Source organism: Equus caballus, chromosome 6 (genome assembly GCF_041296265.1).
Source record: "Equus caballus isolate H_3958 breed thoroughbred chromosome 6, TB-T2T, whole genome shotgun sequence".
In the NCBI taxonomy this organism is placed as follows: domain Eukaryota; kingdom Metazoa; phylum Chordata; class Mammalia; order Perissodactyla; family Equidae; genus Equus; species Equus caballus.
In genome coordinates this window covers 78830689-78856782 of record NC_091689.1, presented here as the reverse complement: position 1 = coordinate 78856782, position 26094 = coordinate 78830689, and the positions used below count along the sequence as shown (strand labels likewise).

Below are 26094 nucleotides of genomic sequence, written 5' to 3'. Positions count from 1 at the left end.
AGGATCCACTCTGCCAACATAGGTCAAGTACTCCCAGAGCAAGAGGTGGTCCTTTATTCAGATCCTTTTTACTCCTTCCTCTGCTCCACCCATGTCTGTTTCAATGCCTCTCCACAGTCATATCTCTTCTCCTTGCTGTTTCTACTGCCCTTCCTCTTGCTTACTTTTGTCTCTTCCCCTGCACATTCTGGCTGCAAACATAAGAATACAAGTGACTGGAAAATAAAACCATTTGACCACACAAAATAACTTTTGTGCTACAAATGTTGCCATCAAAAAAGTGAAAAGACGACCCATAGAATGGGAGAAAATATGTGTAAATCATATATCTGGTAAGGGACCTGTATCCAGAATATATAAATAACTTGCAACTCAATAATAAAAAGATAATAGCCCAATTAAAAAATGGGAAAAAGATCTGAGCAGATACCTCACCAAAGAAGATACACAGATAGCAAATAAACACATGAAATGATACTTAACATCACATGTCATTAGAAAACTGCAAATTAAAACAAGTGAGATGCCACAACCTATTAGAATGGCTAAAATCCAAAAAACAAACAAAAAAACCCCCCCAAACTTGACAATACCAAATGCTGACAAGAATGTGGAGGAACAAGAAGTCTCATTCTTTCTTGGTGGGAATACAATGTGATACCGTCACTTTAAAAGACAGTTCAGCAGTTTCTTACAAAGCTAAATATAGTCCTACTATATAATCCAGCAATCACACTCCTAAGTATTTACAATGAGTTGAAAACTACATTCACACAAAAACCTGCCCATGAATGTTTATAGCAGCTTTATTCATAATTGCCAAAAACTGGAAGCAACGAAAATGTCCCTCAAATGGTGAATGGATAAATGAATTGTGGTACCTCCATACAACGAAATATTATTCAGCAATAAAAAGAAATTACCTATCAAGCCAAGAAAAGACCTGGAGGAAACTTAAATACATACTGCTTAGTGAAAGAAGCCAGCCTGAAAAGGATACATACTGTATGGTTCCAACTGTATGACATTCTGGAAAAGGTGAAACTATAGAGACAGTAAAAAGATCAGTGGTTGCCAAGGGCTTGGGGTGGAGAGGGAGGAATAAATAGGTGAAGCACAGGGGATTTTTAGGGCAGTGAAACTATTCTGTATGATGCTGTAATGGTGGGTACATGACATTATGTATTTGTCAAAACTCATAGAACCATACAACACAAATAGTGAACTCTAATGTAAACTATGGACTTTAGTCAATGATAATGTATCGATATTGGTTCATCAATTGTAAAAAAATGTACCAAACCAATGCAAGATGTTAATAATAGGGGAAACTGAGCAGAGGAGAGAGAGGATATATGGAAACTTTCTATACAATCTGCTCAGTTTTCTGTAAGCCTAAAACTTCTCTAACAAATAAAGTCTATTAATTTAAAAAATATATTCTGTTCAGTGAAATATCAAATAACATTGTGATATTAAAAACAAAATAAAAACAGGCAAGGGTTTGAATAGACATTTCTCTAAAAATATACAAATAACTGATAAGCACGTGAAAACATACTTAACATCACTAATCATTAGGGAAATGCAAATCAAAATCACAATGAAATTCTGTCTCACACCTATTAAGATAGCTATTATCAAAAAAAAAAAAAAGGAAAACAGTAAGTGTTGGAGAAGATGTGGACAAATGGGAACTCTTGTGTTTTGCTGGTGGGAATGTAAAATGATGTAGTGACTATGGAAAACAGTTTGGCAGTTCCTCAAAATGTTAGAGTTACTGTATGGTCCAGCAATTCCACTCCTAGGTATATATCCAAGGAAAATGAAAACGTATGTACACACAGAAAGATGTGTACACCAATATTTACAGCAGCATCATTCATAATAGGCAAAAAAAAAAAAAAAAAAATGGAAACAGCCCAAATGGCCATCAACTGATGAGTGGATAAATAAAATGTGGCATATCCATACAATATAATATTACTTGGCAATGAAAGAAATGAAGCACCAGTACTTGCTGCAACATGGATGAACATCAAAAACATTGTGCTAAGTGGAAGAAGCCACTTGCAAAAGACTACATATCACATGATTCCATTTATATGAAATGTCCAGAATAGGCAAATCTTTAGAGACAGAAAGTAGACTAGCAGTTGCCTAGGGCTGCGGGGAAATGAGGAGTGACTTCTAATGAGTACAGGATCTCTTTTGTGGGTAATAAAAATATGCTAAACTTAGAGTGGCGGCACCATTCTACAAATATACTAAACACCATTGAATTGCATACTTTCAAATTTTAATGAAGTTGAGCTTATCAATTCTTTCTTTTACAGATCATGTCTTTGTTGTTATATCTAAAAAGGCATCACCCAAGGTCATCTAAGTTTTCTTCTATGTATCTTCTAGAAGTTTTAAGTTTTACATTTTACATTTAAGTCTATGGTCCACTTAGAGTTAGTTTTTGTGAAGGGCATAATGTCTGTGTCTACATTCATGGATGTCCCATCACCATTTGTTGAAGAGACTATCTTTGCTCCATTGTATTGCCTTGGCTCCTTTGTCAAAGATCAGTTGACTATATTTATGGGGGTCTGTCCCTGGGCTCCTTATTCTGTCCTGTTGATCTATTTGTCTATTCTTTTGCCAATACCACACTGTCTTGATTACTGTAGCTTTTTTTCTTAGTTAGCCTGCTAGAGATGTATAGATTTTATTGATCTTTTCAAAGAACGAGCTTTTGGTTTTATTGATTTTCTCTGTTGACCTCCTGTTTTCAATTTTATTGATTTCTGCTCTAATTCTTATTATTTCTTTTTTTCTGCTTACTTTGGATTTAACTTGCTCTTTTATAGTTTCCTAAGGTGAAAACTTAGATTACTGATTTTAGATTTTCTTCTTTTCAAATATACACATTCAATGCTATGAATTTCCTTTTAAGCATTGCTTCTGCTGCATCCCACAAATTTTGATAAGTTGTATTTTCATTTTTATTTAGTTCAAAATATTTTTAAGTTTCTCTTGAGATTTCTTCTTCAATTCATGTGTTATTTACAAGTGTGTTGTTTAATCTCCACATATTTGGTGATTTTCCAGTTATCTTTTTGTCATTGGTTTCTAGTTTAATTGTAGTCTAAAAGCAGACATTGTAGGATTTCTGTTCTTTTAAATTACTTAAGGTGTGTTTTATGGCCCAGAATGTGATCTATCTTGGTGAATGTTCCATATGAGCTTAAGAAAAAGCTGCTGTATTCTGCTGTTGTTAGATGAAATGTTGGTGTCAATTATATCCAGTTGATTGATGGTGTTGTTGAATTCAACTATGTCCTTACTTATTTTCTGTCTGCTGGATCTATCCATTTCTGAGACAAGGATGTTGAAGTCTCCAATTCTGATAGTGGATTTATCTATTTCTCCTTGCAGTTCTATCAGTTTTGCCTCACATAGTTTGATGCTGTGTTGTTAGTGCACAGACATTAAGACTTGTTATAGGGGCTGGCCCCATGGCTGAGTCGTTAAGTTCATGCACTCTGCTTTGGTGGCCCAGGAGTTCATCAGTTTGGATCCTAGGTATGGACCTACACACTGCTCATGAGGCCATGCTGTGGCAGCATCCCACACAGAAGAACCAGAATGACTTACAACTAGGATATGCAACTATGTACTGGGGCTTTGGGGAGAAAAAAAAAAAAGCAGTTTAAAAAAACAAAATTGGGGGCCAGCCCAGTGGTGCAGTGGTTAAGTTCACACGTTCCGCTTTGGTGGCCCGGGGTTCACTGGTTCAGACCCCAGGTGCAGACATGGCACTGCTTGGCAAGCCATGCTGTGGTAGGCGTCCCACATATAAAGAAGAGGAAGATGGGCACCAATGTTAGCTCAGGGCCAGTCTTCCTCATCAAAAAGAGGAGGATTGTCGGCAGATGTTAGCTCAGGGCTAATCTTCCTCAAAAAAAAAAAATAATAAAATAAAAAATGAATAAAAAGAATTTGTATATCTTCTTGGAGAATTGACCTCTTTATCATTATGCAATGCCCTTCTTATCCCTGATAACTTTCCTTACTTTGAAGTCTACTCTGTCTGTAATTAATATAGCTACCCCTGTTTTCTTTTCATTAGTGTTAGCATGGTATATTTTTCTCCCTCCATTTACTTTTAATCTATATGTGTCTTTATATTTAAAGTGGGTTTCTTGTAGATAACATACAGTAGAGTCATGTTTTTATCTACTCTGACAATCTGTCTTTTAATTGGTGCATTTAGACCACTGACATTCAAAGTGATCATTGATATGGTTCAATTAATATCTACCATATTTGTTACTGTTTTCTATTTGTTGCCTTTGTTCTTATTTTTGTCTTCCACTCTTTTTCTGCCTTTTGTGGTTTTAATTGAGCATTTTATATGGTTCCATTTTCTCTCCTTTCTTAGCATATCAGTTATACTTCTTCTTTTACTTTTTTTTAATGGTTGCCCTAGAGTTTGCAATATACATTTATAAATAATCCATGTCCACTTTCAGATAACACTATAAAGCTTCATGGGTAGTGTGAATACCTTATAATAATGAAATAATCCTATTTCCTCCCTCTCATCCCTTGTATCATTGCTGTCATTCATTTCACTTATATATAAAAATACATAAGCATGTATATATATATGATACATGAACATACATAATAAAATACATTGTTGCTATTATTTTGAACAAATTGTTATATGTTAGATCAACTAAAAATAAGGAAAAATAAGTTTTTATTGTACCTTCACTTATTCTTTCTTTGATACTCATCCTTTCTTTGTGTAGACCTGAGTTTCTGACCTATATTATTTTCTTTCTCTCTAAAGAACTTCTTTTAACATTTCTTTTTTTTTTTTTAATTTTTTTTTTTTTAAAGATTTTATTTTTTCCTTTTTCTCCCCAAAGCCCCCCGGTACATAGTTGTGTATTCTTCGTTGTGGGTTCCTCCAGTTGTGGCATGTGGGACGCCGCCTCAGCGTGGTCTGACGAGCAGTGCCATGTCCGCGCCCAGGATTCGAACCGACGAAACACTGGGCCGCCTGCAGCGGAGCGCGCGAACTTAACCACTCGGCCACGGGGCCAGCCCCTTCTTTTAACATTTCTTGCAAGGCAGGTCTACCGGGAACAAATTCTCTCAGCTTATGTTTGTCTGAGAAAGTCTTTATTTCTCCTTTGTTTTTGAAGGATACTTTCACAGGGTACAGAATTCTACGTTGGTGGATTTTTCTCTCAACACTTTAAATATTTCACTCCACTCTTGCTTTCATGGTTTCTGAGAAGTCAGATGTAATTCTTATCTTTGTTCCTCCATAGGTAAGGTGCTTTTTCCCTCTGGCTTCTTTCAGGGCTTTTTTTTAATCTTTGATTTTCTGTAATTTGAAAATGATATGCCTAGGTGTAGTTTTGTTTTGTTTTGTCTTTGCATTTATCTTGTTTGGTGTTCTCTGAGATTCCTGAATCTATGGTTTGATGCCTGACATTAACTTGGGGAAATTCTCAGTTATTATTGTTTCAAGTATTTCTTCTGTTCCTTTCTCTCTCTTTTCCTTGTGGTATCCCCATTTCATGTATGTTACATCTGTGTAGTTGTCCCACAGTCCTTGGATATTCTGTTCTATTTTTTTCAGTTCTTTGTTTTCTTTGTTTTTTGGTTTTTGAGGATTATATTGATATATCATCTAACTCAGATATTCTTTCTTCAGCCATGTCCAGTCTACTAATAGGCCCATGAAAGGTATTTTTCATTTCTTTTACAGTGTTTTTTATCTCTGGCATTTATTTCTGGTTCTTTCTTAGGATTTCCATCTCTGCTTACATTGCCCACCTGTTCTTACATACCACCTATTTTATCCATTAGAGTCCTTGGCACATTAATCATAGGTGTTTTAAATTCTCAGTCTGATAATTCCAACGTCCCTGCCATGTCTGGTTCTGACACTTGCCCTGTCTCTTAAAATTGTGTTTTTTGCTTTTTTATATGCCTTATAATTTTTCTTGATAGCCAGATGTACCAGGTAAAAGGAAGAGCTGTAAATAGGCCTTTAGTAATGTGGTGCTAAGGTGTGAGGGGAGGGGAGGCATTCCATAGTCCTATGATTAGGTTTCAGTCTTTTACTGAGCCCATGCCTCTGGACTGTGAACTTCACAATAGTTTCTCTGGTTTTCTCTCCCCACTTAGGTGGGACAGGAGGGCTAGAGGGGGCTGGAGTCGGGTATTTCCCTTCCTCAGGTCAGTTAGTCTCTGATGATATCCCAGCAAGTTAGGCTCTACTTAACCAATTTCCCCTGAAAGCAAGACTTATTAAGAACAGAGTGCTCTGGTGTATTTCAAAATGGTTCCTTTCCTCCTTCCCCTGCCAGAAGCCTGAGGGGATTTTTCTCTAATATTTACTGTGGGTATCTGGTCGAGTTCCTGAAAGTAAATCTTCCAGGATTGTGGGGCCCCCTTTCGACTGGGTCTCCCTGTAGTTTTTAACTCCCAGAGTTGTCTGCATTGAGCTTCCAGCAATTTGTCAATTACGGTTCAGCTTTTCCTACCCCATTATTGGTTCCCAAGGAGGTTTCTGCTGGTGGGTCTCTGCTCAGGTAAGCCGCGATGAACTACATTCACCTCTCTCCAATTTAGGGGTGAGCAGTTTGCTCTGTGCCCTCCCCTCTCTTATGGATCCAAGAAGAGTTGTTAATTTTTCAATCTTTTTACTTTTACTTATTGTTAGGATAGAGTGGCGACTTCCAAGGTCCCTACATGGGGAACCAGAAAACAGAAGTCCAAATTAAACACTTTAAATGGGTGAATTTTATGATATGTGAATTATATCTCAATAAAGCTGTTTTAAAAACTTGAAAAAGAAAAAGCTGGAAAAGGCCCCCACACATTATGGGGTTTCTAACTCCAACATGAAGATAAAGGCTGAAACCTGAGAGTCAATCCATCCCTTCCCCCTCTACCTGCTGCCAACTCCGGTGTCTTCATTGAAAGTGTTCTTAATGTATTACTGCATTAAGGAGTCTACTTTAATTAGGTGAAGGCAAGGAAGCGTCGTTCAGTTACTCAAAGCCTTATCCCAAGACACCTGATCATGTGGATCCCTTTTTCTGTCCCAGGATCAGTCATCCTCAGGAGTTTCCAGAAAACTAAATGAGCACAAATCAAGAAAAAAATCATCTCAAAAGGCACCTAGCGAACCTTCAGGTCAGTTGGGGGTGGGAGTCCCAGAAAAGAAGAATTTTCTCAGACGTACTTAGGCCTCACCTATGGTTATCTTAGTGCAATCCCCGAACTTGAAGATGTTACTTTCTGCGAGTTAAACAGTAAAAACCAACACAAAATAGAGAGTAGCTAATGGAAGAAATATGTCATATTAACAAATGGCTGTAAATGTCTTCAAGATAAGAATCTGGACAAACCTCTATTCATTATTAATTCATTTATACATTGAACAAATATTTATTGAGGACTCATTATGTGCCAACCACCGTTCCAGGTACTGAGGTATAATAAGCACTCATGGAGTTTATAATCTAGAGGGACTATCAAAGTTTCATAGGAAGTTTACATTTCATTAGACCTGGGATATAATTGAAGAATTAACTCAATTAAAAATTTTAATGTATCAAATTCTTATGATACAAATACGCTAGTTGAAGATAAATGGAGAAAAACAAATAGGACCTGGATAGTAAGAATTTGGCAGTGTTTATTTAGTACTGTTTGAGAGAAAGACACCAATGCATACAAATATTGCAGCATTAGAGATATGGATGATATGATGAAACAGTGATACCTCCTTAAAAATTGATTTTCCTTAATTTTAATCCTAAACTCCAAGACAATACATTTTACTTATTCCTAATTTTCTGTTTATCAAACAACTTTTAAATTTCAAATATAGTTTCCCAGGAACCTTAATAACATGGAAGGGGCACTTTAGCTGGCAATGGTTGACTTATCTTACGAATCAAAATTTGGATGCATAATTTGATGGTGGACTGATGATAGGGAAAAATATTTGAAATCTGAGCAGTTCCAGAAAACATAGTATCTGTAAAATCCTCATCTCTCTAATGGGGGAGGCTGAGAAGCATCCCCTCAGGGCAGGGTGTTGGTGCATGAAGCCTACAGGTAAACACAGTATGATGACTATGGAAGAGTGTGTTGAAGAAGGGGTCTAAACACTGCCGTGCAAGCTAGGATGCCTAAGGAAAGCGTCAGGAGTAGCGTACAGCCTAGCAGAGTTGGAGGACCCAGAATCACAAGGGCAAAGCAGCAAGTTAGATAGTCAAAGGAGAGACAGCACCAACAAATTCTCAAGGCAACCAAACTAAGGCAGTATCTGAATTTATACTCATCCTAAGATTATTTTCATTGCTGGTATGGTTTAATGGGGCTGAAAAGAACACTCTGGGCCCTTCCTCTAGAGGAGAAAGCTAAAATGTCATGGGTTTGTACTGGAAAAGAACATGGGGCCCTCTGATAGGCTTCTCAAGAGGCCTTACATCCATTCTAATGACTCGAGTATAGGAATTAGCTAGGGTACTGCTGGAAATCTAGAACTTTGTCCAAAATATAATCATTTTCCTTCAGCTGTTGAGGTTGGTAGCTGGAATTCAAGATGTGACAGATTTTTGGGACCCCCTCTCCCTGGTCTAATAGGTGAATCCAGCAAGCAAACTGCATAGGCTTTAAGTCAGTACAATAGAAATCCATGGTTAAGCAGCCATGCACGCTATCTTCAGCTTGTGTCAAAATGACCTTTCAACCCCACACCTCATCACTGAAGACACCAGCTAGACAGATCCACAACAGGAAGAGATAAAGGGGTACCTCACTCTCGCATTTCCCAGCTGCATTTCTTAGAGATTGAGGGAATAATTAACCACGCTGGTCCTTGCCTCCCTCCACACATAGATAATGTCAGCATCTCTGAACTTGTTTGATGTATAACCAAGGAATTCTTCTTTATGTTACCTTCAATGTATTGTCTAGAGAAAAGCCCAGATGTACTCTATTCTTTTTCCTTTTTTTGCCATATATGAAATCTAGTCGTAAGTTTTTTTCTTTTCCTCTTCCCTGCATATACACTACTTTGAGAAAGAGATATAAGCTGTACTTCAACTCACACACCTTGGAGCAGTTCCTTCAGAGCACTTTGTTGACCTGTTTTCTTGGGGTTCGAACCCCTCATGTTGATTATTGAATAAACTCCTTCACTGATATCACCTAGACTCTTTATTTCAGTCAACAATGTTTAGGGGACTTGGCAGAGAGTGAGGGAAAAAAAGGACTGACCCCATAAGAAGGTCAGTTGGACTCAGAAAGCCATGTGATCAAATGCCACTATTCCTCCTACCTTGTACTACTTGGTGGTGGTCTTTCTTGTTTTCAGCATGTCAGGTAAAGCTAATGTGCACAGAGAGAGTAAAATGATCTCACCTAATATGTCATAACTTGGTACCAAGAATGAAAGTCATATTCTTTATATTGAGCCTCACTATACAGGAAGGGGTTTAGAAGGTCCTCTTAGGCTTCCCAGAGGTTTCCAGGTATCAGTCAGCTATTAGGATGTTGGCATGAAGTCCAGGCAAACAGTAGGGAGAAAAGTTATGATTATTATGAAAGAAGGCATTCTAGAGGAGAGAAGTATAAGATGTCTAAAGGGAACTCTGCAGTAGCTAGATACGAAGAGCACTTGAGTAAAGCAGCTGAGGTATTCTAAAGTTCCTGGTTCAGATGCTCTGACCATTAACCCTGTTAAGTAGTAGATAGGTAAATGAAGATGTAGAGAGCTTTAGACAGCACTCTCCAAAGCAGGATAAAATAGACATTACTGCCAGGAAGTTGAGTAGTTCACGAAGACAGAGGATCTCTTTGACAATGATTACCAATGGCTGGCAGAGATGGGGGGGCAATAAGGAGGATGTTGTATGCCATACTTACGAGTCCATTCACTACCACTAGGACATGTCATGACTACTGAGTGGGTACAAGATCTATTTAGACCGCTGTGATGAGAAGATGATGTTGATGATGCTAGTGATGGTGTGCCAGGACGTTTAGCAATGAGAAGTAGGTAGGACAGTCATCCAGGTGTGACTCTAACCCAGAAGAGCAGGAAATATCATACCATAGGTTTCATGTGTTCAGTCAACAAATCCTGAGCACCTATTACATGTTAGGCACTGTTCCAGACTCAAGGAGATCCAGGATGGGGGAAAAAACTGTCTGTCCTCATGGAGCTTACATTCTGGTGAGCAAAGCAGATAATAACTTAGTCAAGTAGTGATAAGGCTCTGATGAAGAATAAAGCATGGTAAAGAAGCAGAGTGACAAGGGTGCTATCTTAAGTAGGGTGGCCTGGAAAAACCTTGTTGAGATGACATTCTCAGAGGAGATCTGAATGAGAGAGAAAACCATGCTACCACTTGAAGGGACATTTTCAGATAGGGAGAATAGCACATGCAAAAGTTCTGAGTCAGGAACAAGCAGGAGTGTCATACCAGAGGAGCACCAAGTTTCTTTTGGACTAGAACCAGAATAGCAAATGGGCTACAATGACTTCATGGGTTGATGTTGTGGAGCATATGCAGCAATTAGGTATGGGCCTCTCTCTGGGTTGAAACAAATTTCTCTGTGGTCCTCTCACTTCTATACTACCTCTGGATTTAATGTAGCCATTACTTGGCTAATATTCTATTACCTGTTTTCCTCCATTAAAATGTAAGCTCCATGAGGACAGACCATGGGTATAGGCATGAAGTCACTGTCTGCACTGGAAAGCCATCTTTAGCTCTAGCTGGGATTGGATGACCTATGAAGATAGAGCAGCCTCTACTAGCCACTAATATTAAAGTTTCTGACACAGGGTACTGGCTTAAGACAATGTGCCTCAGTTCCAGTCCAGCAGATACCTGTCAGAAATGCAAATTATTGGGCCTACTGAATCAAAAACTCTGGGGGTGGGGCACAGCAATGTGGTTTAACAAGTCCTCTAGGTTATTCTGATGCATGATAAAGGTTGAGAACCATCGTTCTAAGCTGGGGAGGTTCGAAAACACCATCACTTGAAGAATAAATCTGCACTCCTCAAAGGCGTGGATGGCTTCAAAGGTGTCATTTCCACCTATTAGGATCAACTTCTTGAGAAAGCTAGCTCAAGGAAGAGGTCACAGGTAACAAGATGACTCCTACTGCAGGTTGAAGGTACCACTTTCAAGTCTTCAGGGCAGAAGTAAAGAAACTCTTCAGCTGAAGTATGCAGCCTCAAGCTTGGACCAGATAAACTTATTTAAAGAATTAAGCTTTTGGGGATATCAAAGCAGAGAAGACGATCATTATATAAGACAATCCTGGGAGTCTTCCACTTCAAACATGCTAACACCTCATCAGGCATAATGTGGAAGGCTCAGCTGTTTAGTAAGTTCATGGTCTAAGGAATATACCTTTAGTCTCTTAAATACATTTCCCTGGCTTAAGTGAGAAGGAGTTTAATAGGGGACTACCCAGAGTAAGGTGGTCCAAGAGCATATATAAGATCATCTCCATTAATCAATGGAAGATGAAAAAAGTGTTCCACAAGTCTACTGGTATCCTTGCATATATGACTGGAAGAAGAGCACCTATAAGGCTATTTTCCCACTCAATGATCTTCCCAATTCAGTTGACATTATAAGAGGATGAGAGTTTTAGCTTCAGGAAAACTCAAGTTCTCTGGAGCTGGTCCTGGAAGGTTGGGATCAGGAGGTCAATACCGAATGGTGATTAAGACAATCTTGATAGAGGCAGAATTCCCACTGATTTTCCTTCACCAAGAGTACAGGTTCTTGGATCACTATAACATAGCATCTCTATAAGGAGAATCTTGTCTCTGATGCACAAAGCAAGTATACCTGCTTGGAAGGAACTGGGGTGTGGGCAGCAATCATCTCTACATATCAGTTGCAATCAGTGTTGGAGTAACTTTTCATCGTGGTATGCACAAACCACCTAGGTGTGAGTGTACTGTCAAAGGAACAGAAGGGTGGTGGGGGCATGGACAATGCTGATGACAGATAGCCTAGATGAAGTAAGGTTTTATGCTTCCGGGGAGAAACTGTGAACAGGTGGCAGATGGGTGTAACATTACTATCTTGGCATGCTCCCCAATTTGCAGCCCAATAAGAAGTAGTCTCAGGCGTCACAGATTACCCAAGGCAGGTTGCCCATCAGTGAACACGAGAAGTTTATGCACAGGAGAGACTTCAGGTCTAGTGGGCAGGTAAATTTGCTGGAGCAGAGCCTGGCCCACAAAGCTGCCTGCTGCCCCTGAGCCTTTGTCCTAGAGGTAGTTTCCTCACACTCTTGGCTATCTGGGAATGCTAACCACTTCTTTTTTACAAACGTTAGGGGCCTAGATGACTCACTGCCTTGCTGTGCCCCAATGCAGGACCAAATGGCTTCCTTATGTTGGGAATCGATCCTCTATAGGCCAGATACACACACACACACACACACACACACACACACACACACACAGGCAGAGTTGTCTGTACCGATGGGCAGGGAGTTGGAGAAAATAGCAGCTGCAGCTGCTTCCCTGCCAGGTGTGAGACTAGAAACAAAATGTATTCCATTTTTCTTGAGGACTAGAGCTCAGCATCTCTCTATATAGCTTCACTTAGAGCAAGGAGCAGAACGTCCAGGAGGGAGTCCCTATAAATTTTTCAGGCTGTCAGCAACAGCAGAGGGACATCAGGCCAGGGTTTTGGGGTGTTTTGGCATCAGTAGCTCTTGGCTCATCTCTGCTAATCATGCTATTTGATGGCATGACTTCCTTACTCCTGCCCTATAGGGCTGCATTGCCTAGATGTGAGGAATGGAGCAAGGCAGTGGCATTATCCATTCCACCAGAGCAGATAACCACTCTTGTCCCCTCTAATCCATACTCAAGCCAGGACCTTAAATGATCTTTTGAAAACCCAAATATGACCTGTCACTCTTCAGTGATTTCCCATAGCTCAGGAGTGGTAGGAACTAGAAGGCATAGCATGATTTGGCTCTTACACTAATCTTATAGTTCACTCTCCAGCTACTCTTCCCATCACACAAGTCGTACAGGCCTTCTCTATTCTTCCAATGAGCCAAACTCCTTCTCCTTTCAGAGCCTATCGTCCCTTTTTCCAGAAGGCTCTTCTTCCCCCGTTGCCTGGCTAATGAATACACACCTCTCAGGTCTTCCTGAGAAAGGGTTTTTCTGCCTTCTCAGGCCAGATTATGTCCCCTGTTTCACATTCTGATTACATGGCATTATTTTCCTTCATTGCACTAGCACCATTCTAGAAATCTAACCACGTGTGAGTATGTGATCACTCTCTGACTCTCACAAGACTATAAACGTCATGAAGGAAGGCAGTGTACCTGTTTTGTTTACTACTTTATTCCCAGCGCCAAGTACAGTGCCTGACACAGTATGTACTCAACAAATTTTCTTGGAAGAAAGGAAAAGAAGGAGGGACAGGAGGAAGGAAAGGGGGGGAAGGAAGGAAGAAAGAAGGAGGGAATGAAAGAGGGAAGCAGGCAAGGACAAAGGCAGAAAAGAAGGAATGGAGGTACCAGTAGGGCTAATTGGGATGATATTTGCTTCTCCATCTCTAGTGGGAAAGCTGGAAGGGTTAAATGTAGCTCTTACCTGCAGCCTCAATGCTTAAAGGCAGAAGTTTAACATCAGAATTTTGTCCATGAGGTAATGCTGAGTTCAAACCACAGAAGCAGGTCCAAATGGATCATCAGAGCAAAGGGGGTCTGAGATGAGTATTAGGTATAGAGCAAAATGAGAACGGGAAAAGAAGAGGAGGGAAAATAAGAAATAATCTATACAAATTCAGGAAACTGTAGGACAAGGCCATCAGCTGGGCTTATTTCTTGAACCTAGCAGCTTTTTATGCATGGGCAAAGCAAGTCTGATTAAAGGGACACAGACCACACACAATTGCCATATATAGATGTATATTGCTCCAAAAACTTTTTTGTTATTCTTCTATATAAGCCATTTTCTTGTGAGTCTGGTTAACTCTGGGTACACTATTAAGACTGAGTTAAGTTAGAGTTTATGTCATTTCAAAGCTTAGGACTGGATCTTGGGCCATGGTGCCCTGCCTACATGCTGGAGCTCAGTGAAGCTCTGCCTGAGCAGTCAGAGCTCCCTTTCTACATCTCCATGGCATCCTCCTTTGAAATTCAACATTTAGGAAGGCAACCATACTAGCCCTACACCACCAACAGTGAAATTCAACATTTTGAACCAAAGTTATCAAGCTCTTAACTTACACAATGTCTCATCTCCATTCTCGTTCGTCAGCTTCTGAGGGACAGGGAAAGTGTTTTCTCATCTCCTACTGAGCCCAGTACAATGACTTCAAATAGTAAGTGCTCAAAAATTATTGAATAAATATTGCTATATATTTCATAAGTTCTGGGAGTGATGACTCCAATGAATTTAACTTTTTGAGGAAAACTCCTTTAGACCTGAATTCATTCTGAAAATATAAGGAGCTGGACTAAATAATCTCTAAGACATTTCCAAACTATAAACTACTGGGACAACGATAAGGTTATGTCATATATTTTTTTTCAGTCTCTCTATCATTTCTACTATATTATTGGGCACATAGTGGGAACTCAATAAATATTTGCAGTAAGCTGACTCCAATATAGATGTACTTGAGTTGAGAAGAAACACAAAGATGTGTTTCTGAAGTTTCACATAAACTGCTTATGAGTTGAACACTACTTAAAATACACAAGAGAAATTTGTTATTAAATGGATTCCTAAGGTGAACTTTTCATTTTTTTATAATTACCACTTTTTTTTTTCTGGGAAAGATTCACCCTGAGCTAATACCTGTTGTCAATCTTCCTCTATCTTTTTTTTTTTTTTTTTCCTCCCCAAAGCCCCAGCACATAGTTGTATACTCTAGTTGTAAGTCATTCTAGTTCTTCTATGTGAGCCACCGCCCCAGCATGGCAACTGACAGATGAGTGGTGCGGTTCCGTGCCCAGGAACCAAACCTGGGCTGATGAAGCAGAGCATGCTGAACTTTAACCACTAGGCCTTTAGGGCTCACTCATAAGGTGAACATTTTTTACAATATTTGGAATCACTGTGTAATATAATAACTCCTTAATTTAATCCTCACATTTTTACTTATCAAGGTTGCTGATAATAGGATAAACCAGATTAGTAGCTTATAGTTATGAGGGAGCCAGTTGACTTACTATGGACTAAATTAAGCTATTCCTCATAGAGAAAGTGTCCCTCTTTCTATAGTTTCCTAGATGATCTCCTCTCTCTCTCTCTCTCTCTCACACACACACACACACACACACACACACACATATACTTTCTACCTTGTGTCTTAACTCATAAATTTTGTAGGTCTATTCTAATTTATAATGCTGGGCATAAACTTTTCATTTTCCAATACTCCTGTCCATATTCCTCCCCCTTGTTTAACCACATGCCTCACCATTTTTCAAAACATGTATGCCTTCCATGGTGTCTGGAGCATCCATAGTATCTAGAATCTTCGAGGCGTCTGTCTCAGGTGGTGGCTTTTGTATGAGCATGCTGGAAGTTGAAGCTTCCCCAGCTGAGAAGCAATACCTCTAGGTCACCCTCAAGGAGGGATTCAGGGAAGGGAGTGCTCTTTATTCTCTTATTTTCTCTATGACTCTCAGCTGTCCAGGGCCTTTTCCCCACTAATCCAATGAAAAATTAGTGAACTGACAACTCTTCTTAACAACAATCTTACTTCAAAATGTTCTACTCCTTTCACATAAATGGGGGGAAAAGCAAAACACACAACTAGATACTTTGAGACTGGGGTGGAAGAGAAGGCCATTTTTGGGGCGGACTCTATTTATCTCTTTTGAAGAGTCAATTGCAATGGTGACAAGGACGCCCACAGATGAGCCAGGAAAGGTTGAAATAATTCACAAAGGACAGGCAAATCAACTACCAGGTCATGGGCTATACATTTTGTTCTCCTTCAACTCTCAAGTCCTCCTTATCTTACTCCCACATACCAGGCCAAAAATCTCACCAAAATCTACTTGTACAAGGAAAAGACACGATTCAGTGACAAATACTTTATCATAGTGGAGATGGAATAAACAAGGTCAGCTGACCCCTAAAGACTGTCTTTACACTAGTAATTCTCACATCCTGTATTGAGACTTCCTGCAAGAGAACCCAATCTGTCACTGGAGTATTATCAGGAGACAATGGTACCTGTTCTCTGAGGAGTCCTGACTAATTGGCGAGATTGAATCACACACATGAAAAATTTCAGATGTAATTCCTCTTTACGCATGGCTGTCTCCTGGAAATAGAGACAGAGTTTAATCCAAATGAACATATCTGTGGAACAATTAAGATGGACAAAACTGACATGGACCAGGTATGCTCAATACTAATGGGCCTTAGGAATTGACAGTATAAAATATCAGCATATAAAGTGATACAAATAATCTACTTTTATATAGTTGACAGGGCAGGATCCCCTGAACTGGGTAAGCGTCTCCTTTTTCCAGCTGCTGAAAGTATCTAAAAGGCTGGGGGCTTCCAGAGGCTTCCCTTCTTCAGTCTGAGCTCAGATTGTGCCTGTCATCTGGCTCTAGAATGCCTGCTCAGAAGCATTTCTCCAAGACTTTTACACAGAGCCCATCAAGTTGAAGGGCCTCGTAAACAGTCTGAATGAACAGACATATTACTTCCCATTATTTTCTCTTAAAACATATGACAGATTACAGGTCAGTCAGTTCAGTTCCAGGAAAACACCAGGACCATTTAGTTCTTCACAGGTCAGATTCCTGGGTCCTTTCCTATTTTCACTCAGAAAAGTAAATAGCTTTTCTCACACCTCTGCCCGTGTTTCAAACTCCTCCAGGGTTCTGGAAGGTTACCTGTTTCCAGAGTCTAACCTAAGCCAATCCCAAACTGCTTCCCCCCTCCCCCCCGGAATAGTCAATCAAGCATAACATGGTGCAAAGAGTATAGGACTGCCGGTTAAGAAACTTGTTTCCTAGTCCCATATCTGCGATGCACTTTCTAACTCTGGGAAATAACTTCACTTCTCTGAACCTGTCAGACTAAAATATCTCCAATAACCTCTACCAGCAGTAAGATCTGGGATTCTCAATAAAACACGATATAGCCTGGGCTCGATTTAGCTCTCAGGTCAAGGCGGCCAACATATTCCCGCAGATCAAGAGCCACAATGAGAAGCTGCCATGGCAACTGGAGGGTAAGGAAATCGCCGGGCGGAACCAGAAAGCGGAGGGTGAGGGAGTCGAGGGAACAGAGAAAAGCGAAGGACGAAGGGCACACTAACAAGAAAAAGCTCAAACTGAAAAGGGAACAGCGAAATTATGACTACAGCCTTAGATGCTCCCTTGGCTTCTCCGGCCTCGCCACACTGCGCAGGCGTTCCGGCGGTCCTCAACTCTGCTCTTTGACCTACCGCCCCACCCCCCCCTCCTCCGCGGCCACCTAGCGGCTCTTCCGGTGTTGTGGAGGCGGTTCCGGTTCGCGGCGGTTCCCGGGTTTTGCGTTCCGCGCCCGGCCGGAAACCCCTTCGCATAGCAGCCGGTTCCGGTTCGGTGAGTGGCGGCGGGAAGCTGGGGGAGGGGTGAGGATGGAGGGAGCCTGGGCCGGGAGGCAGTGCGGGTCCGGGCCCGGCAGCCTGGGTTGGGCTGGGCGGAAGCGGGGATTCCTGTGGGGACGGCGCTTTTTCCTCTGCCCCGCCCCCTGGGACCACCTCCCCTCCCCCCTGCTGTCGGCCGCCCGCGACGGGGTCGGCGGCCGTTAGCTAGGCTTCTCGAGGCCGTTCCTTCAGGCCGCCTTCTCCCGGGCGGGAGAGAGGCCGTGTCCCTGCCGCTCCCGCAGGCCCCAGCTCCGCGCCCAGCCCCGCTTGCGGGGAGAGGGCCGGTTGGGATTTCGGGGCTTTCCCGCCAGAGCAGCGTCTTCTCTCAAGGGAAGGCTGTTTCCGCCGGGAAGCTCGGCTTTCTGTTACACCTGCTTCGCCTCCCGCCTTCCGTGAGACCTGAAGCTATTCCTCAGCTACTTCGGCGTCTCACGTAAACATTGCTCCAACTCTTTTACTCTGTGGTGTCTCCCTGAGCTGTGATATCGCTAGTGCCACCAGCAGAAAGAAACGTCCGGACCCTCCTGCCCAGGTTATGAAAATCCCCTTAACGGCCCCCGTTTGCTTACCTGGCTCATCGCCTCCCGGTAATTCCCTTGAACCGTCCCTCTCTTGGTGAACCCCAACGTGATCTCTCTGGATGTCTGTCCAGCTTCTCCTGAGCTTGGTGATTTCTGTTTATCGGCGCCTCTGCAGTATTTCCACTATCTTGTGGGCAATAACTTGCTCCTTTATCGCTTTCAAGTCAGCCTTGTTAAAGTCATTTCACTTCACGTTTGGTACACTTACTATATTTGGGGTGGTGGTGATTCTTGTAAAATTTGTATAAAGCCTTTCCATAGGCTACCAACTATCTGACTTGGGGTCCTTGTTCTAATTGGGTGTTCTGGATGGAGTAGGTGGCATCGTCTCCTAAATCTTTATAAAGATAGTTTGTGTGAAGGACTCGTGTTGAAATACAGATTACACTGAATTTGAAATTACAGTTAAAGTGAAACCTTAAGCATCTTTTTAAGCATGATCCCTTAACCTTCTAACAATTTAGAGACTCCCTTCCTTTTTTTTTCCCCTCTAGTCCCTTTTTGGAAGCCTCATTCATTTTTATCTTGAGAAGCCTCATGCATTTTTACCTCATTTCAATTAATTATCCTGACTGCAAAGATGGTCTTCATCTCCCCGGTCTGATGAGTTAAGTCTAGAGGGATCGAATAGATTAAAAAACAGGTTCTGCTACTTCAGGCGAAGGTGATGTAACTCTTGGCTACTGCTTTGAAGTGTTACCTTTTCTTCCCACGACTCCCACACCTCCTACCCATTGCACCAGTTTTATTGTTTTGCTGTGTCTGTTTATGGATCTGGCTTCCCCCAGTAGACAGTGAGCTGCTCAGCAGCAGTGACCAGTTTTTACTCATCTTTGTATCCCCAATGCCCTGCGTATAGTTAGTGCACAGTAAGTGTTTGTGTAGGAAAGAAGTTGAATACTTAGTGTTAAAGTATTTGAGTGTTACAGTGTTTAAAGTGTTAAAAGACCAATTGAGAGAGGTTACATGTAAAAATATGAAAAACAGAAACAAATACATGATGATATAATACAAACTGTATCACATACATGATTGTTTTCCGGGTTTCAGAGTAGGGTGTTTCACATGATCACATCCACACCCTTCTCCTATCACAAATTATTCCAACCACATCTTGGTCCTGGATAAAGCTAACTGCACAATGCCTCTCCTCAATCTATGTTTTCTAGTAACTTCATCATAGCTGTAAACATTCTCTTTTATAATCACCTCTTTGAATATATGTAAGCTTGTAAATGTTTTACCATACTTGTTACATTCTGTTGCTTTCAGGACTTTGCCATCTCTTTTTTTCTTTCAGATTTCCTATTATCTTGTGTTCAGCTACTAACCTGACTTCACCTGAATACCTGTAACTGCATATGTTCTTTCAGTAAATTAAATGACCCATGTGAACTAGGAAATGAGTTGTTAGAATACTTTTCTTAAAAGCAAAATATTCTTATGCTTGCAAGAATTTTGTGGCATCAGAGATTCCAGATCCAGCATTTCATGTTGAATCTTGGGGTAGAATATCCCTTCTCCCAGTGTAATTGCAAAGTGGCAAAAGGAAAGTACCATAAGCATGCTGAAGAAGGTGGATATATTTGTATTAAAATGTAAATGTGGGGCTTTTTTTTTTTTTTGAGGAAGATTAGCTCTGAGCTAATATCTGCTGCCAATCCTCCCCTTTTTGCTGAGGAAGACTGGCCCTGAGCTAACATCCGTGCCCATCTTCCTCTACTTTCTATGTGGGATGCCTGCCACAGCATGGCTTTTCCCAAGCGGTGCCATGTCCGCACCCGGGATCCGAACCGGCGAACCCTGGACTGCCGAAGCAGAACGTCCGCACTTAACCACCCCGCCAACGGGCTGGCCCCTAAATGTGGAGCTTTAATTATTAAAATTATAAATCAGTGTGGATTCCCCAGAGTTAGCTAGTAGTTACTTTTATCTTGCCAAAGTGTATGAATCCTTGAATGAGGATGTGTTAAAGGATGTGAAGTTTTGTGGTGTTTATTGAAAAGCACATTTGCTTGGGAGTTAGGATGGCTGGATTTTTGTCTTCCTTTTGACCTGTGTGATTTCAAGCAAGTCACTTAATCCCTCTGGACATAATCTCTAAAATTCTTCGATTTCTTGCTTACTCCCCTCTTCCCATCTATCTTAGCAGTGCAAAGGAGGTTAACATGGGATTGTTCTACTAGGCACCAGGCTTTTAAATTGACATTCTTAATACAACAAAAAAGACTAGTGATGACAATTGTTAAATGGCCTGAAAGAGTGAAATAGGAAAAAGCCACTGCTGTTTTATTGGTTGATAGGATTTTTTTTTCCTTAATCTGGGACCCAGGGAATTCTACTTTATTTATTAAAAATGAAAGAAAGGGAAAGAAAAACCTGGAGAATTTCTATGTAGAAGCCTTTGGTTAAGTTAAGCATTTGGAAACATTTGAGACCTAAATCTAAGATTTAAATTCTTTGGGAGTCCTCCCTGGCAAGACTAGGTAATCAGATGATTACTCTACTTAATCAGTAGCTGCGCCAAGAAAAGCTCAAGCAGCCGTCCTTAGTGTGCACACTTCATTATTGGGACTATAAAGAATACCTGTTATCATCATCCAGTCTCAGCAAATTGAAGCCCTGATATTGCTACGTAGTTGACGAAGTGTTCAGTCTTTTAAAAGTATGGTGATAAGTCAGATTATGAAAATATACAAGTGTGACTATTACCATCCCTCGTCTCCTCCTCATGGAAATCTGCCAAGAAGCATGTGTGCCAAGGGTATGTTTATTAAACTATTCCCGGCAACTAGGCCTTTAACTTCCCTTTTCTGTGAAAATTAGATACATTAGAGGAGGAAATAATTTCATATAGCAAAGAGGCTTTGATTTGCAGCAGTTTGATTAATGATACGGGAGAAAGTACTTAGTGCAACTGAGAAGTATTCCTTGATTGTCCTCAGAATATTTGGCCGCTGAGTAAGACGTATGGAAGAGAAGTGTCAATAGGACCACCACAAGATCTATGACTTGTGTATAAAATGGTTTAGCGTGAAGTAATAGAGCAATGGATTTGGAAGAATTTCTAGGTTATAATTTCAGAGTAGTCACTAACTAACTTTATGACCATATGCAAATTAATCTCCAAAAGTTTGACTCGTCCAGCTTACTTCTTGCTGTAATACTCTCTGATTCTGTGGATAGTCCGTAATTGCTGTTTAGTATAGCATGGGTTACAGAAATGCTTAGAACTACCTCAGGCTAGTTTTAGTTTCCATTCACTTCCCATCAAGTCAGCTTTCCTTACCACCTTATATTTTTCTCCACTAAGAATACAAATATCACTTGTGAATGGCTTCCTGTTGTATAATTATTTGAAATAGATGTTTCAGAATGTAACATTTCTGTTTTCTTTCTTTTTTTTACAGGACTTTGTATCTTTGCTAAAGTCAGTGATGTGAAAAGACCTGACATGGGTAAGACTAACTGTGAACTATTCCTTCAATCTTTTAGTTACTCTGATTAATTAAGCTGGAGTGAAAGAATGGGTTTTCCTAACATTTTCAGTATTTGCATCTTTGTGCTTAACAATAATTTTAAGGGAGATCTCATGCTAATTATGTATACCAAACAATTTTCTTTTGGTTGGAACATTGTTTATAGTGTCATTTGGGAGCATTTTCTCATTCCTTGTATTGAGAAAGCTAAATACACACTAGCAAACATTTACTATATGCAAGGCCCTGTTTTAAGTGCTTAAAATATATTAATTCATTTAATATTTAAAATTGCCTTGCAAGGGCACCTAATAGTACCTACAATATAGGTACTGTTATTATCTCCATTATGTCAACAAGGAAACTGAGACCCAGAGGTTAAGAAACTTGGCTAGGGTCACACAACTATAAGTGGCAGCGCCAGGATTTAAACTCAGGCAGCCTGGTTCCAGAGTCCTTGTTCTTTAGCACCATGTTATACTGCCTTCTATATGATAAATTGTTTGAATAAGGTAAATTTTTCATTTCATTTAGCTAGTGGCATTGAGAATTAATTGTGAGTGGAACGTTTTCCACTATTCATAGTATTTTTATGTCTGTAAAGGGGATCGATACAGGTCAGGACTAGTAGCCAATTTAGGAATAAGTTGAAAAATTTGTGCAGTTAGATCTTATGACATCCCATACGCTCCTTTTAAATTCACATTGGTCGTCTCTCTACTTTCTGTTTTTCCCTTTTGCTTAGTCTACCTTCTCTCTCCCCTGGTTGGTTGTTTCCCTTTTCTGTCATTGCTGATGCCAGTGTAAGTCACTGAGTTCCCTTACTCTCATTCGTTCCTATATAGTTCTTTTATAGTAACAAAGGTCTCAAAAATGGTTTTAAAGTAAGTTTCTGCCATAGTGATTTAGTAATTGAGCTGATATCTGTTAAGAGCTATATAAATAAATTATGCTTTTTGCTGAAAAAAATTTGCACTTGGGTAAATTTTTACAGCACCTTTCTGAGTTAAAACAGAAAATAAATCAATGTTAACAGTGTTTATGTCTGAATGGTGAAATTTTTTCCCCGTGTTTTTAATATTTAAGATTTTTTCCCCACAGTTAAAACATTCAGAAATTTCTTTTGGGAAAATTGCATTGTTTTTAAAACTTTGAATTAAGCTCTTTTTATACTAGTACAAATTTTGAACTGTTTGGTAGATGATCTCAGTGAATTCCAAATGAGCCATTTTCTGCACATGGACACCTTTTTTTTGACAATGACATTTTGAGATTTCTTGCCAGTGGTTAGTTATGAAGGAGAGGTTTTGTTTGACTGTAGAGTGTAGAGATATTCTTGGGGAAGCATTGTTATTAGGTGAAAATGTGATTCATGGGAAAGTAGTTCCTGAGGAATTATGTGACTTGAACTAATCTGGACTCTTTCCCCAGATGATATTGCTGATAGGATGAAGATGGATGCTGGAGAAGTAACTTTAGTGAACCACAACTCCATATTCAAAACCCATCTCCTGTCACACACAGGTTTTCCAGAGGACCAGCTTTCACTTTCTGACCATCAGGTTAGGAATAGTTTTCTTCTGTTAATTATATTACCTTTTTAAAATCAATAATTTTGGTGTTTGGAATTCTATTTGATATATTAAAGTTAAGACAAGAACTAGGCTGTGCATGAGTTCTTTGAGAACTGTGCCTTTTAGAAAACTCTGTATTATTCCTCTGAATATTACAGTTACCAATACACAGATTAGTGTTCTTTCAACCTAGTGTCTAAAAAATGCTGAGCATTAAATGGGGGTAAATATGTAAATATACAGTAGCTCTGAGATTTCTCTGTGCTATAAAGCTTAGTTTCTGAAAGGACCAGCAGCAGCAGCATCACCCGTGAGCTTGTTAGAAATGCAGAATCTCAGGCTTTACCCCAGACCTACTGAATCAGAATCTACATTTTAAAAATTCTCCAGCTGATTTATATGCGCATTAAAATTTGAGGAGCACTATTAATAAAGCAGTCTTTCTCAGGAGGAAAGCCATTACTGATTTGGATGAGACAATTCTTTGCTGTGTGAATCTGTCCCAACTATAGCAGAATGTTTAGCAACCTTGGCCCCTGGGCACTAAATACCTGTAGCATCTGCCCCCAGTAATCATTCTGATAACTGAATATCTACAGATTTCCAGATTTATACTGGAGTGCAGCACTAACCCTGATTAAGAACTATCTCTGTAAATTTATCAAAAGAATCAAAAACAGGTTGATTTTGTCAGCCTGTTTGACATATGATATAACTCTCTTTCAGAACAGGGTATACTACTAAATGCATATTTACCTTCAAATGAGCATTCTTTGAATTAAGTTGTATAAGACATATTTTGCCCATTTTCCCCCTTGAAGCCTCGATCATTTCATCAGATTGTGTGTGTGTTTTCCTTTCTTATTAGTATGTAGCTTAATTTATTTATAATATGTATAAATATAACTATATTGAGTTCTGAAGTATGTCATAATGTTGTTTAATGATGTATTTTTCCTACTATAAATTTTTATGCCATTTTATTGTCAAAAATATGATTTAAGAAAGGTCTTCTGCTTTCTTTAGATTTTGCCTTCCAGGCAAGGAAATTTGGACCGATCTTATACATGTTCTACGAGAAGTGCAGCTTATAATCCAAATTATTATTCAGGTATGACACATTACTTGGAGTCAAGGCATTTATACCTTTTGGATTTCTTCCTAGCAAATTCTTTATGTTTACCATCTCTAAAAGTAAAAACATTATCAAAAGCAAAATGGTATTTACTCCACTAAAACATCATTTTAATAAGTTTTATGTGTGTGTGTATGTGGTTGCTATAATACTTTACTGATCTAGTCTCAACCAAGTATTTTCTGATGAAAAAGTTTTTTTGGCATCCATTCTCCTACTTGTTCATTATGTCATTATAAAAAGCAATTTGTTTTTGGCTTTTTTTTTTGGATATATGTATGTGATGTAAAGGATATTTATCTTGTATGGATTTAAAGTACAGACCTAGCCTGTTTCTATTCTGCTTGAAACCATAAATCCTGAAAATTTATCTCTATGCTCAAGCTTGTCCCTCTGTCAGGGCAGGAAATGTTAATAACATATTTCTATCTAGCACCTGCCACAGCCATGCTTGCATATTCAAGGACTTGCCTATTCAGCTTGTGATCCATGACAGAAGTCAGCATTCTCTAGGCTATTCCTAGCCCCTGGCCTGCCTGACTTTCATCTGCCCCTTTCCTAAGGTTTAGGTCTCCAATGATCTTCTGCCTCTGTCTTGGGGGAAAGGAAATTAAGAGTTTTTTGTTGGTTAGCTTCCTGGAGGTATGACCCAGGAAGATTATAGTGGTCTTCTTGTATCTTTTCACTCCTGATGCTTTAATCTCTTCACCTTGCCACAAGTATGGGAATACTAGTAATACCATTGAACTTGCCCCAATGGGATTTTTATAAGAATAAATTGAGATAATAAATATGAAATGCAAATAATAATTATTGTTGTTATTTGGCTTCCTCAGGATTCTTTGTCAGCAAGATGAGATCTCCTCCCCTAAAAAGACGTTAGTATGATGCTCTTTTAGATTTATATTATATTCAAATGTCATTTAGGTGGGTGGTACTTTACCCTGGGCACTGGGTTTCCTCTTCTGGGATGGGAAATGGTCTCCACCTGATATGTGCAAATTTGTATAGAAAAATCAGTCAATTTGCTCAGAAAGTAACTCTGCCATCGTTATTATTGAAAAGGCCTTTCTGATGAGCAGAGAGCCTGAAATCTGATTTGATAGCTCATGGTTAATCGTAGGGGAAGGTAGTTGAGTGGATAATGAAATAAGATCCTTAATTTTTTCATTTGAACTCAGGCTGTGTTTGCTTATAATTTCATATGTTGATTTACCATTGGCCAGAATATTTACTTTTAGTTTATAATAAATGCTTAATAATAAGCAATTATATATAAAAAATTTCACTCAAAATCTCCTGACTATAACTCTACTCTTACTTAACTCTGTGGCCTTTTCTGATTTTTATCTGTGTGTACTTGCATGGTATACATTGTATGATTCGAAACATATAATCTTTTTTCAGCCCAATGTTTTTGTTTTTTTTTTCCATCTGTTTACATTAGTCTTCATATTTACCTTTTTCTGTTAATTTCTAATAATCCATGGAATTGATATGCACATTCACAATGCTTTACGTGCAATTCAAAATCCCAAAAGCTCTGAAAACCAAAAATTTTTTCACGATTCATTTGGCATCAAAACCTGAGCTGACCTGAATTCATTTGTTAGCAAAGACCTATGT

General features: G+C 39.6%; 2 protein-coding genes across 13 annotated transcripts in view; one reads left to right on the top strand and one right to left on the bottom strand.

The window, feature by feature from the left end:
- The window catches only part of PFKM (phosphofructokinase, muscle), a 44808-nt gene extending 25857 nt beyond the window's left edge, over window positions 1-18951 (bottom strand). Inside the window, exons 1-3 of one of the 7 annotated variants that reach the window (XM_070269068.1) lie at window positions 18269-18480; window positions 16286-16376; window positions 15522-15644 (exon numbers count right to left, since the gene is read on the bottom strand). In XM_070269068.1, the coding sequence (XP_070125169.1) occupies window positions 15522-15644; window positions 16286-16376; window positions 18269-18277 (223 nt within the window). In that variant the 5' untranslated portion in view covers window positions 18278-18480. Of the gene's footprint in view, window positions 1-15521; window positions 15645-16285; window positions 16377-17164; window positions 17975-18268 lie in introns of those variants that run through there. The other 6 variants (XM_070269071.1, XM_014740748.2, XM_070269067.1 and 3 more) reach the window with 6 other exon arrangements.
- Window positions 17516-26094, top strand: part of SENP1 (SUMO specific peptidase 1) — a 50063-nt gene continuing 41484 nt past the window's right edge. The window contains exons 1-5 of one of the 6 annotated variants that reach the window (XM_023643451.2): window positions 17516-17655; window positions 21691-21738; window positions 23191-23321; window positions 24360-24444; window positions 25305-25346. In XM_023643451.2, the coding sequence (XP_023499219.1) occupies window positions 21735-21738; window positions 23191-23321; window positions 24360-24444; window positions 25305-25346 (262 nt within the window). In that variant the 5' untranslated portion in view covers window positions 17516-17655; window positions 21691-21734. Of the gene's footprint in view, window positions 18287-21690; window positions 21739-23190; window positions 23322-24359; window positions 24445-25304; window positions 25347-26094 lie in introns of all 6 variants that reach the window. The other 5 variants (XM_070271301.1, XM_005611126.4, XM_070271303.1 and 2 more) reach the window with 5 other exon arrangements.